The following is an 18,843-nucleotide window of genomic DNA, read 5'->3' as shown; positions in this document are numbered from 1 at the left end:
ACTCTTCTTGTAAATAAGAATTAGCTTTTTTTTTTTCTGCTGAATATCTGCTTGCCACTGAAAAGATTCCTGAAAGGTAGTTACAGGTTATATTTGCTTTATGAATGTTTTAGTTTGGGTTATATCATCAGAAACAAACAAAGAAACAAAAATAAAAGAGCAAATTGCTTGTATTAATTAGGTATTTTCATTCTAAATGTAATTTTCATTTCAGAAGAGAAAATTGTCTGAAACTTTTGCAAAAGAAAGTAATTACTTATATTTGAACATTTTCTGTGTAAATATACTCCTTACAGGTTTAAGGAAATGAATTTCATTAATGTTTGGCGTATTACATGCATAATCCCATAGAGTTCAAAGTCTTGTTTTACACTTCAGCACTGGGAATCAGGATTTCCCAACACAATGTGGTCAGAAAAAATGAATTAGCACTGACGCAGAGCTCATGACCTCTTTGGCGCCAAGGGGCTACATTTAGCCAATTTCCTGCAAGGATGTAGTTCAAGGAAAGTTTCTCACTGATGTCTAATGTAATTTATATGAACACATTTACCTTTTTCTTTTAACTTTTATGGGAGTTACTTTATAAAAAAAAATCCATTTTTAATAGTTACTTGAATACCATTCCCTTGCTGAAAATAAGATTTAATTCCATTGCCTTTGTATATGCCCTGTATGACTGCTAAGTCCAGTGTTTTGTTATTTCAATAGACTTCAAACATGTCATAAATAAATTTCCACTGGGTTGGCACTTCCTTTTTGCTTCCTGATGTAGGGATTGATTGTTCTTTGCAAGTCTCTTGGGATTTTATGAGCTTTCTTAGAATGACTGACTTGACCACAAATTCAACCATCATAATTTTCAGAAACCGTTCACACAGAAGAGCCAATAGAGGCAATTTTTAGAAGAACAGCAAGTGCTACATACTGTATGAGATCAAATGCCTTCTCAGGTGTAGCAGGAGACACAGACAATGATGGAATTTATTCAAGATGTTGTTATTTGTGGGATTAGAGTCAGTTGCAGCGAAGGTTGTTAATATGAAAGTTGTATAACATACTACTCTAAGAGTAAGTTTTTCTCACAAGGGGTGTCTTTGTATGTGCATAAAAAGAAGCTCATTTAGGAACCTGGTTAAGTTATGGCTCTTGGCAGCATGAATTTTTGTATGGGACTCATGGATCATCACGTTTCATTTGAAAAATCAAGATGTACACTTCCTTTTCTTAAATGTCAAAACATGCAATTGGCACAGTCATCCACTTAGGAATAAGTGGTTACTTGACTATTTCGCAAAGGTGATACTAATGAATGGAGTATAACATCACATCATTTTCCTATGTTCCTACTACAGAAAAAAAGGTTGCGGGCTTTGATCCAAAGTCATAATTTTTTCCTGTTTTCATACAGAAGTTGTACAGTTTTACCATGCTGTAGAAAGATGGCTGGAATTATATATCCTGTATAAGCAACTACTATACAAGTTTGTACTTGGGAAGTAAACGAGCTCAGAAATATTTGTACAGACTGTCATTTGCTAGGATATAGGTACCCCTCACAGTGATTATGAAGTCAATTGTGGATCTAATCCCTTGTATATTTTTCCTTTATGTATCCTTTCATTTTACTCTTTACAGATTCTTCAGTGATAAGGAAGTTTTAAGTACTGAATGGTGAGTATGCTTAAGGTCTAATTACATTTTGGTATGGTATTTCACTGTGTTGCAAACTCTCATGGCAGGAACAATACAGCGAAGACCACAATTTGCTCTAAATTATCTTCTTAAAAACTTCCTGAATCTTATATAAACAGTTTTGCTGTCAGTGGAAGTTGTTTCAAATGCACTTAATCTTAATTAATACGTCATAAATAGTGTGATGTTTAATTTTCTTTGTCTTATTTTTTAAGTCCTTTTCCATGAGCCATGCTTTGAGCATGCAGTGTTGCTTGTTCTCTTGGAAAGATAACAAGAATTCTAGTAGTTATCTGTTGCTTCATTTTACATGAAAACAGGAACAAACTTTCTGTTAAAAAGGATGATGTCTTCTAAAGCTACAGAGTTCTAACAGCTATAGTTACCTATATGGTAAATATAAGAAGTTTTCAGGTAAAACATTCATGAGTACATGTAGTTCTTCCCTCCTTCAGTAATCAATGATGTTAGAACAACCTGTGAAGAACAAAATTGCTTGATGACATTCACCTGGCCTTGCTACTCTGAAGATTGATCACAGAGTGATCCCATTAAAATGAATAATACCATTTAAATCAGAAGAATCAGTGATGTCAGTAACAAGCCTTGGCCTGCAGACATAATGGTTTTGACTTGCCTTTAGCTGCCATCTTTTTGATAGTCTTCTCAGAGGCCAAGATACCTATGTACGTACATATTTATTTACTTATTTTTGCTTTTCTGATTATTGATTTTTCTTCCTGACAATTTAAGAAGCCCCCTAATACAGAATATCTCCATTCTAAGCTACCAGCAGGTCCAAGAAGCTGTTAAAGGGATAAGTCAAGAAGCCAGAATCTGTCAGCACTGGTGGCTGCAGCTGCATGCCCAGTTTGAAACTGCTCATAGAGAGTGTGCTGGTTTAGCAAACTGGGTACACAGTTCTGCAGGACCTAACTGCTTATAGAGTTAATCACTGAAATGGGACTGTAGGCTGGGAAAGGTGAAGTTTTATTCACCTGATGGTTGTTTATCATTGTTAAAGTTAGTAAAATAAAACCAGTTATTTTGGAACTATTTTTCTAATTAACTTACAGTTAAAGAATAAAAAATATACTTCCCATATGTTTTAAAGAAGAATGAAAAAATTTAATAAAAAGAAATGTTAAATGGCAGATCTTTGACAGATAAAGACTTGTGATTGCAAAATCTGAATGTTTTTAACTTAGTACATTGTAAAACTAATGCAGCAATTTACTGAATTAACAGATAAACTTCTACCACTTGGATTCTCTAAAGTGTAACTGATTTTTGAGTATTAATCTTTAAAAAAAATACTGATTTTTTTTTTATATATAGACTTGTGCCAATATTAAAACATCACTGCACTGTCTGTTCTTGCAGATAAACATAGGAGTGTGCTGTCAGGTTTATAGTTCCCTGACAGAGATGTGACATATGTATTTAATATGTATATGAAAACTCACTCTCTTATTTTTGGAAGTTACCTTTGACAAAAGCTTAACCTCTACATATAGCATATATTTGTATTTTGTTCACAGTTTGGAAATGAAATTAGATGTTAGTACTACCTCTTTCTCTGGTGGATGTAACTGACTTGATTTAGCCTCAGAAATATATTTTAGTGCTTTGGTTGTTTTTTTTTTTTTAAGCTTACCTTAATTTTACTTGAGTTTAATTCAAGCTAAGCTTCCAGGCAGTGTGTTTGTGAGATTATTTTTTACTGAAGGCAATACAATTCCAAAGTATTTTAGTGCCTCGGTTACAGGTCATTTGCTGTATTTTAAAATAAGTATCTCTTAAATGGTTTATAAAAACTGACTGGAGCAACTGAAACCAATACAGTATCTACTTAGATGTTAAACCATGGACTACACTGAGCCTAAAGTGTTCTGTGACTTGGTAGCTCTCTGCATTCAAATGCAGGCTGGTGAAAAGCACATCCACCCTATGAAGGCAACCTGAGCTTAGAAATACTGTCTATCCTTAAAAATGGCATTATGCTTTTGGGAAGGATCCTGTAACCCCATTTCACCCCCATGTCTTCACAGTGCTGTAAAGTATGGAGGAAGGTACATCTGTGCTAAGGAAGAGCACAGAACTCAGGGATTTTGTGGTATGTTTAAAAAGTCTCCTTATTGGCCCTCGAGCCCTGGATTTTTTTCTCTCGTAGCATAAATGACTCATGAAAATAAACTCAATTGCAAGGCTGAATTTAGTTCTAAAATGCTGTGCTGGACATTGTTGAGGACCGGGTAAGTGCACTGTTAGACAGTAAGGATAGTATCCAGCATCCAGCAGAATTAAAGCTTGGGGTTTTTTACAGGGAGAGTGATATTATCCACTGTCTTTTATGTTTCAAGTGTAATATGCTACAGTGATTTATACATCTGTTATTTCTTTTGCAAGTTTGCTTTGGGGAGGTCTCAACTGCAGTAATTTTTATTATTATTATTTGCTTGGACAGAATGGATTTGCAAACTTGGAAAGTCAAGTTTCAGACTTCTTTTTAACACTTGATTTCATGTACGTGTAGTGAAGAGAATCACTAAGCATCTAAAACCAGATTAATCCCTATGTTGGCATGATTATCTAAAGTAGAGAGTAGAAAGAGGTCTTAATGATAATAGAGAGGAGAGCAATGCTATTTTTAGTGAAAGATTGGATATGAAAGGGAAAGGGTTAGAGTTAACAGTTATATGTGAGAAAGGCTGACAGGGAAATACAGACAATAGTATGGGGAGACTGAGATATGGTCCAGAAATGTAAGAGAAGTAATTTAAGTTGCGAAAGGGAGCAAAGGGGAAGAGTTCAGTGACCACATATGGCTTATTATAAATGTAGAAAAATGATAAATTTGCTGAAACTCAGCAAATTTAGGAATAGATACAGTACCATTACCTAGGAGAAATATCTGAATATAAAAAATGTAATTTTCATGACAGGGTCTTGCTCAGAAGAAAAGGGAATAAATGGTAATACGTGATTAATAAAGATTTCTGTAGTTGTTCTCCAGAAGTAGAAACACTTACACAAAAGAGCAAAGCATTGTGTTTTAAGATTTTTTTTTTTCCTAGAATGCGCTATGGTTCGTATTTCTATAATTCTCAAGATGAAGTAAGGTCCCTGATTCATAGCTTCAGACTACAGATAAAATAAAAATTTTTAATGATAAATCATTGAAATGTTAGAAACTTTTATTGTAAAATTGGTGACTTCTTAATGCTTTCTACTGTTCACATTTAATTACAACATTTGCACATGAAAATGAATGAGTCCAGATAAGTATTCTATAAAAATGTTTTATCTGTCCAGAGCTTTTAAGAACTCTAATGTTATCTAGAGTCTTAAACCAGTATTAACTGATTTAATTTTATTAGTTCTTATTAGCTAGTAATATTAATTAATTTAAAATAATTAAATACCTGGTCCATTTGATCTTATTATTTCATCACTCAATCAGAAGGTTGTCCTGTGTTTTTTCCCAGAAGTTTTATCTGCAATGAAAAATGAAAAGAGAAAAAGAACAAAAGGAAGCTATTAAATAAATTATCAACTATTACTTTCATTTTTTTCAAGAAAGATCCTATAATATTAAGAATTATTACTATATTGTATTTTCTAGATTGAAAATTTCTGAAAATTCTGAATTGACCACTTTTAAACTTTTGTACTTAACAGCAATCTTTTGTACCTCCAAATAAGGTAAAATTAAATAATATTTTATAAACTACATAATCTTTAAAAGAATAAATTCTTACATTAAATATAAAATTAATAATATTTAAAAGAACACAGTCTATTCCTCAGGATAATCTCTTGATGAGCTTACATAAATGATTCCATTCCTGTCTTTTGGCATAGATGTGTGGCATAGATGAGTGGTTATACTTCAAAAAAAAGTCACAGAGAGAGAGAGACATGCTAAAATTCAAGGGCATCTGGAGCTGTCACTGAGATCTAAAGACTGAAAATGAGAATACTGAAAGCAACCCTAACACTAAGCCTTTCAAGATGATACAGTACATATGCAAGATTTCAGGCTGGTCTTTCAAATAGAACTAAGAGAACTGATTTACTATCAACTTGTTCAACATGAATTAAACAAACATGTCAGCAGACTAACAACACTCATACTGTAAATAGTATGTCCTTCTGGAAATACAGGTAGAGAGGGCTTACTCTGCATAATTTATGGTCTCCATACAGTACAATATTGAAAGAGTACAGAAACTGTTGTAAATTCCTGATGAAATGCAAGCATAAGTCTGTTTACCATTAGATGTGATTTACTGCAGTTACATATGTTCTTCCTCTCCCACCCACCTTGTAATTTTTGTAAAAGGTACAGGGGTTTTAGACAAATAACAATAAAAGCTTTTTACTCAGAATTAGTGCGTAATAACTTGTATATAGAATTATCATCTATCTTGTTAGACTTCTTTTAAGCTGTATGGCCTACTTTTAGATATTTTAAGAAGAGTAAATTAAGATACAAAGATGAAACTTTCTTTCAAGACCATAATCAAATAACACATCAAAACTGAAAATAGTGTAGATCTATCAGCTACTTTATATAATATAAGCAAGGAAGACCTGTTATACAGATTATTTTGTGACAGTATGGAGATAAGCAGAATCACATTTTATCACATAGAATGGGAAGTCGGTATCCAATACTAATGATAATAATTATGATGTCTGTGTTCTTATATATAATGCATTTTTAAAACATTATTATCACGGAAAGCAGAATTGGAAAGCCTGATCATCAGAAAATGTTATCAACTGCTTGCATGTATTATTGTATGCTTCTTTATTAGTTTGAGAATGGTTAATTAGTCACTTTGCTCAGACATAAACTTGATTGGTAGTAACTTTTACAAGTTAGGAATTTACAAAAAGTTACTTTTGTAAATGCTAGTTTTACTTAGTGATTAGCATAACTTATGTCCAGAAGTTTTCAATATTTCCTGGTTCTAGATTTGGTTTTTTCTTCCCCCCACTGCCTCTCGTCTGTTTGAGCTGGGATAGAAATTTTAAAGCTTATTTGGGAAGCTTTACCTATAGTATTTCTTCTCAAGTCTTCATAAAAGTTTGCTCTTTAATTGATTTCTTAGGATATTTTATGCTTCCTTCAAGTGGCTGACCTATAGAAGTAGATGCCTGGATTTTTACCAATACTAAACTGAAGTTTGATTATTAGGCCCTTGCTACTATGTTGACATTGCCAATTTAGACACTGATGATCTGCAGGACTACAATGATGGGAATTGTGTGTTGTTATACTAGCTTAAGTGTTAATTGTCAAAGTTCAATCTGAAGCAAGATAGTAATAAGGACATTCCTCAGTATTTGCATGCCTAAACTTCACTCTGTTACCCTATTTGGATAACAAATATCCATCCTCTAAGGAAGAGCAATGAGCATACTAGGCATACAGTGGGAAGTGCTGTTTCTCATACTGTTAAGAGTGCCTCAATCTATGATGGGAACTGAGTAATTCCAAGCCAACTTTCACTCCTTTAAGGAACTATGATATCCAAATATTCAAGAACCTAAAAAAACAACTTCTGCTGACCAACTTTCTAGGATATAATACTACTTCATTAATAACTCTTTTACAAACAGCTGCTTAGAACCAGCACTGATGTCTACAATTACTTTTATAGATCTGACCACTCCTTTCAAAAAAATCTTGCTTTGCAGCTTTTCTGCACCCAATAAAGTTTCCATATTTCAACAATTTCTGTTATATTTTAATTTTGAATAGATTGCTCTTCCCATGCAAGTTAAAAATCTTACTTATTTTTAGAATTGCAGATACGTGATTTTACATTTTCTTAAAAAAAGAGAATTTTTTAATGTAGAGACTATGTCAATCCACACCAGATTGATATAAGTCCCTTCATCTTCCCACTGGAATATAAATTGTGGGTTTTTTTCCTTCAAAATATTTTTACATACACATACATTGATCAAGATATCTGACTGGCTATACGAAAGAGTAAAGTGCATCAAAGCATTTTGAATGATTTAGCTGTAGAATTTTCACTCTAGTTTGTTGTGCTAAACAAAAAGCAGTGTTGTTATTTCCACTTTCATACTAACAACCTTGAATAGACATTATTTTATGTTATTCCTTAGGAAAATTAACAAGAAATAACAGTAAAGGTGAATATATTGGAAGGAGAGTAGTTGCTGCTGTGCTTTAAACATAGTCCTTATCCTTAGGCAATGTACAGGATCTCCAATGTTTTCATTAGTTATTAATTGTACTTGCTTTGCTAGTTTCATTCTAGAGACAGAAATATCAATGAGTCATGAAAACCCCAGTATAGCTGTTTCTATTCAAATGACATACACTAAAGGTATGAGACGATGTCTGTGGTCTTCCTTTAATAAAAGTGCTTTCTCTTAATCACCTTTTCCTCTGTTAAGAACCCTGAAAATAAAGGTGAATCCAAGTTCCTTTTTAGCCAGATGATTAAACATTCTCACTATTATATAATACAATTTCCATTTTATTTTAAACATACTTTGCATGATATAAAAATATTGATCACAGTGAGCTTTAACAATTGTTACTGCTATAAACAGAAATGCTGCACGATGGTTTTAGTGGAAATAAATTATATAGTCATTATCTCTTAAAAAAAATCACAAGAAGGAGAACCTAGGCTGTTTGGTCATTGGCAGAAAATAAGTCCTTATTGAGTTCTTTACAAAACATGAACCCCAGTTATCTTCTACATTTGCTTTCCACATCTTGAGAAAAGCACAAGTCTGTCTCTGAATGCCCCACAGGGTCTCTGGTGAACATTTAATTCCAAATATTAGCAAAGTTTCTGTTCTTCTTTTGTTCTAATGGAAAAATGTACACCAACATAGCAAGTAGTGATCTCTTCACTAATTCATAAGTGGTCTTTTCCAGTATGTGGGTACACAGCGGCACACTTCTTCACTAAAGTAAAATCCAGCATCACAGCGTTTCGTTCGGACTGTACACGGTGGTCTGTAACAGCTAAAGGAATGAAAAAAGTGGGCATTAGTATAATATGATCATTTATGTTTGCTTGGAGTAGAAAGCTGCATGCCTTTACATTGCATTCTGAAGAAAAATCAGAGCCTATTTATCATGTTTCTGATAAATATTACTGGAAATGAACAGAATTAGTACCTACTTCATTAAAATAAGTTTGACAGAAATAGAGCATTGAACCACAAACCACATGTACCTAAGAAGCAGCAGAATTTTTCTTCTACCAATTCTTTGACTAAAAAAGAGAACTTATACAAAGATAGTATCTGTTGTTGTCCCTGAACCCTTCCTTTTTCTATTTTATTTTTCTATTAAAACAAGAACTTGACCTAAAATAACCCTACAATAACAATGCTGAATACTTTCTGGTGTATAATGGAGACAAAGTACAAGTCTGGCTTTTTTTTTTTTTCCGACACTGGCAATGAGTCAAAAGACAAAAGTATATATATTGAATTTCATCACAGTTATACTTAAAACTTGCACTTAAATAAGTTGCTGATAAGTCAGAATGCTGATGCTTGTTTTCGATACCAAGTTATTACTTCACAATAATTTGTTTATGATATGAGGTCTGCATTACAATTACATTAATTCACACTAGCTAGTTCAACCAATGAATCTGGCTGTGAGGAAAAGAGTAAGGAATGAGGAAGACTGCAAACATGACATTTATTAATTAGTCACATCTTGTTCATTGTTTTCAATGTCATTTATCATGTATTAGTTCACTGATGTGGTCTCTGTAATTAAGGGAGTAACATTATTTTGTGCCACTTAGTATAGATACTTGAAATCAGCGTAGCAGCTCATGGGACTCTCTTGAAGCTCTATTCATCTCTTCCCCAAAAAGTCTGGAAATGATGGTAAAAGGCAACCAAATGGTTTGCAAAAGGACCTAACTGTGAGCAAACAGGCAGCCAGCAGTAGGTTTGTTCTGGAAAAAAGGTACTCCATAGATATGCAAGGGATAAAACACTGAACTCACCTTTTTGCCTATCTCTGTCACGAAAATTTAGACCACTTCGTGTACTGAATGACAGTAAAATGAAATAAGAAGAAAAAGAGGCAAAGCCAAACTCTTCCACCCATGATTGTGCACAATGTAAAGCAGTTACACAGTCATTAGGTATGAGGAGTTCAGTTTGTTTAGAATTCATGACTCCTTGTGAACTTCAGCTTACAGAGGAGAGTGCTATATAGCATCTCTCCCATGTGATTTTATGTCCAGCAGCAGTTAAGGTCAGGTTACCATGGTCTTATCCTTATTTGGGACGTTTCAGCTGAGCAAAAGTCCCTATCCTCCTCTAAAATGCTTTGCAGCTAAAGTGCCTAGTTATCTGGCCCTACCAATACTGACCAAAAATAAATTTTTGAGGTGATAGCACAGGGTGAATAGCAGTGGAGTCATTGTAACTACATAAACGTGGTTTCCTTAGGAAACTGCTGAACAATAGACCTGGTCTTTCAAAAGATTTGGGCTGAATGCTGTTTACGGGGCGTTTTCATGTGACAGATGTCTGTTTTGGTGAGGATAATCTGAGCATGCTGGAACTAAGATAGATGTTCAGTCACTATACACAGTTCTGGGCAAGTCAGCGGCAACTTTGTCTTTACAGTCAGTGATTTTTTGCTGCAGAATGCCCAGGTTGTCATTGGGGTAGTCTTAACAACACCACAGATGAAACAAGTAGAAATGCTACTTCTAAAGCTGCTAACAGCATCATCAGCTTAAAACTCAGTATGCTTTTCTTTCTTTTTTTTCCCTTTTTATCTTTCCTCCTGTGCTTTGTAGATGACTTTGTATTCCTTTTCTATGAAGCAGGGGATAACACTAGAGGCAGAGGCATTTTAGATACAGTGCATAGAAGTATTGGTGCTTCAAAACCAGAAGCTACAAGGATTACTTCTCTCCACAGGGAGCTGTCTAGGCCACAGCTGCAGGATTCTGCTCCTGTCTAGGGCTCAGGTATCTTGCACAAAGTTATAGAGTGGTACCTCTATTTATGTGGTCTCATGACAGCAAGGGATCTTTCAAAGACAAAGAGGATGTTACAGAAGATATATTACAGAATTTTATTCCTTTTTGAGTTAGCATAGGTTTCTCACGTTTTGGCTCTGTCCAGCACAACCTAAGTTCTTTCTTAAGTAGGATAGACTGCATCTTCTGTTTTCCTTGACAGTGCTAACATCTACAGGACTATTGGTTGTAGACATATAGAGTAACACCATATACAAATATTTCCTTCTGCACACAAACTGGTTAGAAAAGAGAAACAGCTAAAAGCATCTTATATCACATTGTCCTCAGAAGTAAGAAAGCAATTCAAACTCTATTATATTCAATAATAACATAACAGAGAAAAGCTGAACTCAATTTCCTCTTTTGAATACTAAGTCTTTAAAAACCCAGATATTTATTATGGCATTTCTTAGCTTCTTAAATGCCTCACTTCTCCAGGTATGAACGTTCTCTTAAAATGCACATGGTTTATATTTCTTGCTGGAAGTGCACACTAGAGTAGTGCCAAGACTTTGCAATATGTAAAGCTTATGTAATCAGGTTGAATTCTTTTCCTCTGCAAACATAAAATTGAAATGAGTGGAATGATAGAGAATAAATAATTTCTGATGTTTAATAACTCTATTATTTCAGTCAAAAGGCCAAATGTAGAAAAATAGGTAATGTCCATTACTATTAATATTTTCTCCTATTTTAGTGATGTCAACATGTGTCATTCCTAAGAGTAGACATTTTTTCATTAAGATGAACTAATATATATGTGGAAATATATTTATTCCAACTAATTACATGTTATATTAAGAGTTATATAAGGTTTATTTTTGATAAGCAATGTATTACTAGACATTTAAATGTCCCAATTTGCTATTTTCCATTTCCAGTGCCTGAAAAGTTACTTGTCACTGATACAATAGAAATAATTCACCCCTTTTAACAAATAAGTGATCTTTTTGCTCCAAATTGCATTGTTTCTGGTTTAAGAAATTTACAAGAGAACTGACTTTACCAGAGAAATTTCCTCACATAATATACAAAGCAGAACTAATACTGCTTGTTTCTCAGAACCTAAAGTCATCCACATTTTTTATATAGACTGCTAATGCTATGGGTTTAGCAGACATGGAAGGAAAAGGTCCTGTGATATATAAAGAAATTGCAGTTTTCTTCCTGACTAAATCCCATTTTAAATGATGGATGCAGGCAGTCTATTTTATAGCTACATATGTCTACTTTTCACAGAAATCACCCAGAGCAGGGTGATTCCAAAATTTACGAAGCGTAAATGAATGACGGTATCTCCAGAACTAAGGCCTGAAATCTAACTAGGAATATTTGACTTATTTGAATATTTGAGTTACCTAAATTGAAATATTCAGTTCTTGGGATAAATAGTGGGACTTTAAATAATATAGAAGACAAGGAGCTTGAACTTAGAGTTCATTTTTGTGAAAAGGAAAAAAAAAAATCAGTAGTAGTAGCAAGAGTACTAAATATGCTTTAAAATACTTATTATGACTAGTAGTTATAAATGTCATAAAAGATAAAACTGAACTGAAGACAGGCTTACTGTTTACTTAAGACTGCAAAGCAATTCAACCTACAGCTAATGTCACAACGCAGAATTTTATGCCTTAAACACAATGAAAGAACTAAAGAAAGAGTTTTTACCTGCATGTCTGGTGATGAAACCTTTTTCCTTTTAAGAAGCATTTATTGGGAGACTCTATACATTCACAGACGCATTTTGCAGGATTTAGAGGTTGATGTTTAGGACAGGTCTTTTTACATAGACACTGGCACTTTTCTGCATCAAATTCCTTGTTGGGCCCACAGGAAGCAGGGATAAGTTTGTTTTTGCACATACACTGACATGATGATCTGTCTAATTCTTTGTGAGGTCCACAGCTTGAGGGCCTCATGCCTCCTTTGCAGACACATTGACAGGTTTCTTCATCCAGCTCTTTGTTTGGTCCACAAATATGGAATCCTTCAGATGTATCTAGAAATACAGTAGAGAAGTTGCACTATTACCAGAATTTTGTGTCTACCCACTCACCTAGTTTTATGTGAAGAAACAACAGCAAATCCATATCTTTAAGATGTTTCAAGAACAAGTATATGTCAAAAGACAGCAATATTATAAATAATATTATGAATACAGAAAAAGATACAACTAATTACTTCTTCTTTGTTTTTAATTTCTCTTTTAGTTGAATCAAAACGTAGAGCTACATTCAATCTTATCAGAAAAGTGCTTACCAGAATCTCCAAGGTGAGAAGAGAAAGCAAAATCATGCTGGGACAAACATCTGCAAATTTGATTATTCCAAATATGATTTTTTGGACAGGTCTTGTTTGCCACATGACACCTGTGAAATTAAATATGCTGTTCATTTACTACCACAAGAATTCAAGAGGAAAAATAATATTTTTTAGGTGTTGATTGCTTTAGTTTCTCTCCCCTAAAAATATCTTTCTAAGATTGTCACCTCATTCATAATCTTATTTTTCACTCCTATCAAATCTGTAACTAATTAAGGTTCTCCTCCACACAGGGATCTGCAACCATTTGTTGAAGTAACCACCTCACATTTCAAGTTTCAGTTATAACTTCTAGAAGCTGATATTTGTACTTTGTTAATGTAGTTTGGAAACAGATCTAACCATCTAGAAAATAGAAAAGTATAAAAAACATACCAAATACTGCATAGTGGTAACAACATTTTTTATGTTGTTTCATGAAGTACAAAAATATTTCACACATAAGATGCCAAAAGACAGCAGATAATAGTTTCTGAATGAATGCTATAGACAAAGCTTTGATTTAAAAAATACAATCAGTTTATCAGATTTTTTTCCCCTTTATGTGAAAGTTATGTTGTCATTAACTGACACTTTCTCATTAATCACTCAGATTCTGGACAGGATTCTTGAACCTAAAGATATAGACATCAGCAGTGTCTTCACTGCTTCAGCAAAGACTTTAGAAATAAAAGTGAAGAGACTTCAGCAAAGTCTCTTCACTTTCGAAATAAAAGACAATAAACAAGTTAACACCTTCTCAGCAGCCAAGGTAACTATAGCCAAAAAAAGCAAAAAATCCAAGCAGCAGCTGTTGCCTTTTTAAAGACTGAGTGAACTGAGCTAGCACAGATAGAACGTTTAAGCGTATTATCCCATCTTCCTTGCTTGCAATTGCTTTATCACTAGAGCTGACATTACAACTTTGAACACTTCAGGCCTAACTTCATGTATGCAGGCTGTGTCTTCTATTCATTGTTTCTGTAGTATTTCTAAAATCTGTCAAGGCAACACATATATTACACATTTGATGCACTTTTCTTTCCCCTGAGCACCATTACTCATGCATTCAAAAATGCAGGTTCTGGGACATTCTTCTGTGATCATCATTCAAGTACACCACTCCCCTCCAACACATTAAATCACTCTGATTGTAAAGGCTTCTGTAGTTTAACATCACCCTACATTGCCTCATGTTTTATCAAACTGGTGTTTTCTGATTTTATTCCAGTAATGTTCTCACTCTTGCTCCCTCACTTGGCACATTTCCTTTAGCCTGCCTTCTGATTCTGCTTGAGAAATAGTAAAGAAAATTTACAGACATATTACTCTATGCTGTTAAAAAAATAAATAAATAATAGAACAAAAAAAACCCAAACCAAACCAAAACCAAACAAAACCAAAACAAACAAACAAACCAAAAACAAACAAACAAACCAACCACCACACTCACACCTGGAGCAGCCTGGCTCTAGCTGTGAGTATTTAAAACTAATTACAGAAGGAAAACAAGGTGACAGTATGAAGAAAACACCAAGTGCATGTGAATTCATGAACAGACAATGTTGATAGAAAGGTCAAATTACCAGAACTTGAACAGAAATAAATGAATTTCAGTATCAGTATCCCAGCAAAAGGAATGGAGCTGCTTGTTTACAAGTCTGCTCTGGTTTCTAGTACAGACAATTGGCTGAAAATTTAAAATGACATTTTAGGGAAGCTCATGAGGGCTAGAAAAAAAATAATCAGATGCAAAACCACTTTGCAGAAAATGTCATCACCTCTTTTCAAATTATCATCCACTCAACTGAAAAAAAAAATGTTGAGAGAGAAAGGTTATTGTAGAGACTTGATCTGAATTACATATCTTGAAGTCCTCTCTGTTCCTCCCTGCCTCTAATCATGAAACTTCTAAAATAGGATGACAGTTTTGTAACTCAGGTGTATGTCTTGATGACATTCCATATAAATGGAGTAGAGTACTACTTATGATACCATTAAACCAGGAGGCATTCTGAAACACTGGCTAATATCAACTGACATGCCTCCATTCCACAAGTACTTAGAAACAGCTACTAGTTTTTAGAAGGGGGAAAAGAAAGGAAAAAAGTGGGAGAACAGGCAAAGACCTAGACCTTAATTCTCAGGATAAAGGCATACAGAAAACATATTTTACATAAAAAAGATAAACTGTTTGTATTATATTTTAGATGTGGTCTCTCTGTTCTTTCTACTGTATGCCTGTGCATCTCGGTATAATCCAGCCTTGAATTCTTATTAAAGCCCAAGGGTTACTACCCTGTACTCTTAGACTTTTCAGTTATACATAAGAAAGTAATTTATATATTTCTGTTAAAATGAGCATGTACATAAATAAATGCACACGTGCAGATCTGCCACTGTGACAAGAGTGTAGATTTCCAAGTTTTGGCCTAAAAATAGCTTCACTAGCATTCAAACCTATAAATCAAAATGTTAAGGAAAAAATAATAAGCTGAAAAGAAATACTTTGGTACAAATTAAAAAACACTAATGGGATTCTGAAACCCATCCAGGAACCCACCAGGAACATGCAAATATCTTTCCTTTCTAGAATCTAGAAGCACTCAATTTAGTACTCTATGGGGTTTTTTTCTGTTTTATTGTACAAAGCCATAGATTCTAAACATAGAGACAGTACTGAACACTAGAGAAGGCCTGTATATATTCTGATCTAGATGAAGCACCTTTGTTGAAGCATGATTCTTTACTTACAGAACAGACAGGCACGTCTGCTGTTCAAAGTCTTGTATTTGTACACCCACTTCCCTCAACCACAGGTAGCTGTTTCCTGGTCAAAATAACTCTTGCACTGGTAATTACAACAGCTCTTAACCTGGAAACACTGAGAGGCTGGCAACAGTCAGCATAATTTGACTTTACTATTGACTCTTGGTTTTGCATTTTGGTGTGTTTTTTTTTTTTTTTTTTTTTTAATAATCTGTTCATTATGCAATTAAAAAAAACTATTCATAGATTTATTTCCTAATATATTTATAATCCACTGTTAACAATCTATGATGATTTGTATTCAAATTGAATACAATCTGAGTTTAACTGGAACATGTCAGAAAACATCCAGACTTAAGCTAAGTATTTTTCTCTGTGGTTTCACTCAGTTTAACATCTCTGGGAAGTTTGCACTATTCACTCACCTTATTAAAAATGTCTACAATTAGTTCCAATTCAGCTTCTATTAATTAGTCCTTCCTTAAAGCAACTATTATATATTTTTGGCCTCCTAAATACATGTACATCATGAAATCATCACTCAGGAAAGGGAAGACAAGTCTCATACTTACTGAGTTTGTGTTGCTGGCAAGGAACGTCTTATGATAGAATGAACTTGTCTGTAAACATCCAGCTTGGACATGCATCGGCAGGACGTGTGATTGGCAAAACTCACGGTTACGGGTTTGGGGCCATGAGAAAGAGGCACTGTGATCTCAAACAACTGCAAAGGGGAAAGCAAAGCAAAAAAACCTTTCATACAGATCAGTAATGGTCCAACTAAAACTAATGTAAGGACATACCAAAAAAAACCTAGGAGGAAATTAAGTTCATTTTTCTGCTGTTTTCCACCATTCAGTTGCACATTAAAATATACTGCTAAATAATTATTATGTGCAAAGTTAATACAATAGCTATGGTATGACAATAAACATTTTTAGGATTAAACTTTCTTACGTGCCCGTTTGCATACTGTAACATTTAACATAAAAGTGTAAAATGTAAAAAGAACTCATTTTTCTAGGAGATGATTTCAAAAATGGCAGTCTTTTAAAAAAATCAAAAATGAAACATTTGGAAGGTGCTTCAAAAAGCTGAAAAAAAAATAATATAAAAAAACGGTTAAGTTACAACCTAATACATCAGTAATATAATTAAAAGAGCTTGTGTAAGAAAGGAACATATTGGACTTAGATAAAACCATTTTTGGTTTAATAACTCTAGAACTGCAGCATACTGTATTTTTAAAATTTTTTAGTATTTGTATCATTGCAAATTATATGCCTACCATAATGGAATATATCTTTAACTATTAATTTGTTTTCAAGGTATTAAGAAATAACCACTGCTAATAAAATAATCATGTATGTGATGATTATAGTGGGAAATATATTTCAACTGGTAAAAGGAACTTCAGTAATACATTGTGGTAAAACTGACAAACAGTGACACTCATTACAGTTTTCAGTTCAGGACATCTACTTTATGAAATTGAACAGGTTCACTGTAAGACTCGAATCTCAAGCCTCCTGAAAAGTTAGGATAAATCCATTAGGTCAAAGTCTTAAAAACTAATTTTTTGTAGTGTTCTAAATAGGACAACAGCTGCACTGCTCATTTCAAGTGTTTAGTCATTCTTCTAAATATTTTTAAGAACATTTCTGCATCTTCTGGGGACTTAATTACCTTTAAAAACATGTTCATTAGTTATTACTCCAGTTGGGTTTATAAGACTGTATAACAAGACTTTAATTTTTATCTGAGATCTATTTGCAATGCTCTTTTATAATCAGTAACTTTATACATGGCATATGGGCAGCATGAAAATGTAATTAAATACTGGTAATTTTAAATGCTTCAAAATATGAAATACATCTACAGGATGTCTTAAAAACAGTATCTCGCACTGAGGAATGCAAGTGACAAACATGCAGGTGCAGCATTATGGGATGTATTCACCAAGTAAAAGGGTACTTGTGCAGCCAACAACAAAGCTCATACTATTCATATCTTAAACTATGCAACTTAAATTGTATAAAGCATCATCAATTCTAATAGATATTATCTATTTTACAAAACAGATTCTGACATCATTTAGTGACTGAATCTTGAAAAATGTTTAACATTGGAGTGTCACCACACAAGACCCGAAATGGCCAAACTATTACATTTGCATTTTATTCTGTTACAGAAGATTACAATGCTATTATTTTTTCTGCAAAAACATACTGCATACCTTATATAGTTTTAAATGTTGTTTTTCTCCCTCACTAGACTCTAAAAATGCTAACTGGTATGTATTTACTTCTGTAGAAGGAAAGCAAAAAGAGAAAATAGTTTCCTGCATATTTCAAATACTGATGAAAAAAACTATCCATCTAAGGTACTACCATGAAAAGAATTTCTATTATTAGAAAGACTTCTAGACAAAGCATATTAACACCTGTATTCTTGTTCCATCTGCAAAACAAGTAACACTTCTTAAAATTTTGGTCTTGAGTCATTAATAAGATAAAGGCAGAAGTCCCTGTCTAGTTTAAAAGTTTAGTACCGATAAAATCAATGCCAAATTATCACCAGACATACTTCCAGGTGGAAAGAGACTTTCTAATCAACTTTTTATTATATTTGTAATCCTTTTTGCTTTTCAAACCAATATTGGATCCATTACCCTTATCTATTATAAAATTTCCTCTAAAATTATGACAAAATTCTTATCAAGATGCCTCATGCAAGAAGAGCAAGAAACATGACACAGAACTATCATTTTCATACTAATATGCTTTATGTACCTATTATTTTTTTAAAAAAAATCCAACTATTTGAAGACCATCACAGATTTTGTTTTAATGCACAAACTAGGAAATTGGAAAGGAGAACGGTGGTGGTGTAGATGAAGAGACAGAAAGGACCGTGTTTATGAAAAATAGCTTTCCTTTCTGCATACAGTACACATTGGAGAAAAATACATGCTGAGTTCTTTGAGTATGTTTTTAAGTACTGATCTTTAATC

The 18,843-nt window shown here is 33.5% G+C and overlaps 1 protein-coding gene across 1 annotated transcript in view; it reads right to left on the bottom strand.

The window, feature by feature from the left end:
- Positions 1 to 6,665: 6,665 nt before the first annotated feature.
- VEGFC (vascular endothelial growth factor C) overlaps positions 6,666 to 18,843 on the bottom strand; it is a 74,492-nt gene continuing 62,314 nt past the window's right edge. Inside the window, exons 4-7 of the mRNA XM_050338179.1 lie at positions 16,403 to 16,554; positions 13,020 to 13,129; positions 12,429 to 12,759; positions 6,666 to 8,719 (exon numbers count right to left, since the gene is read on the bottom strand). Coding sequence (XP_050194136.1) covers positions 8,605 to 8,719; positions 12,429 to 12,759; positions 13,020 to 13,129; positions 16,403 to 16,554 — 708 coding nt within the window. The 3' untranslated portion in view covers positions 6,666 to 8,604. The remainder of the gene's footprint in view (positions 8,720 to 12,428; positions 12,760 to 13,019; positions 13,130 to 16,402; positions 16,555 to 18,843) is intronic.

Source organism: Myiozetetes cayanensis, unplaced genomic scaffold (assembly GCF_022539395.1).
Source record: "Myiozetetes cayanensis isolate MyiCay16 unplaced genomic scaffold, myiCay2020 scf7, whole genome shotgun sequence".
NCBI classification, from domain to species: Eukaryota; Metazoa; Chordata; class Aves; order Passeriformes; family Tyrannidae; genus Myiozetetes; species Myiozetetes cayanensis.
This window is presented reverse-complemented; position numbering and strand designations above follow the sequence as displayed.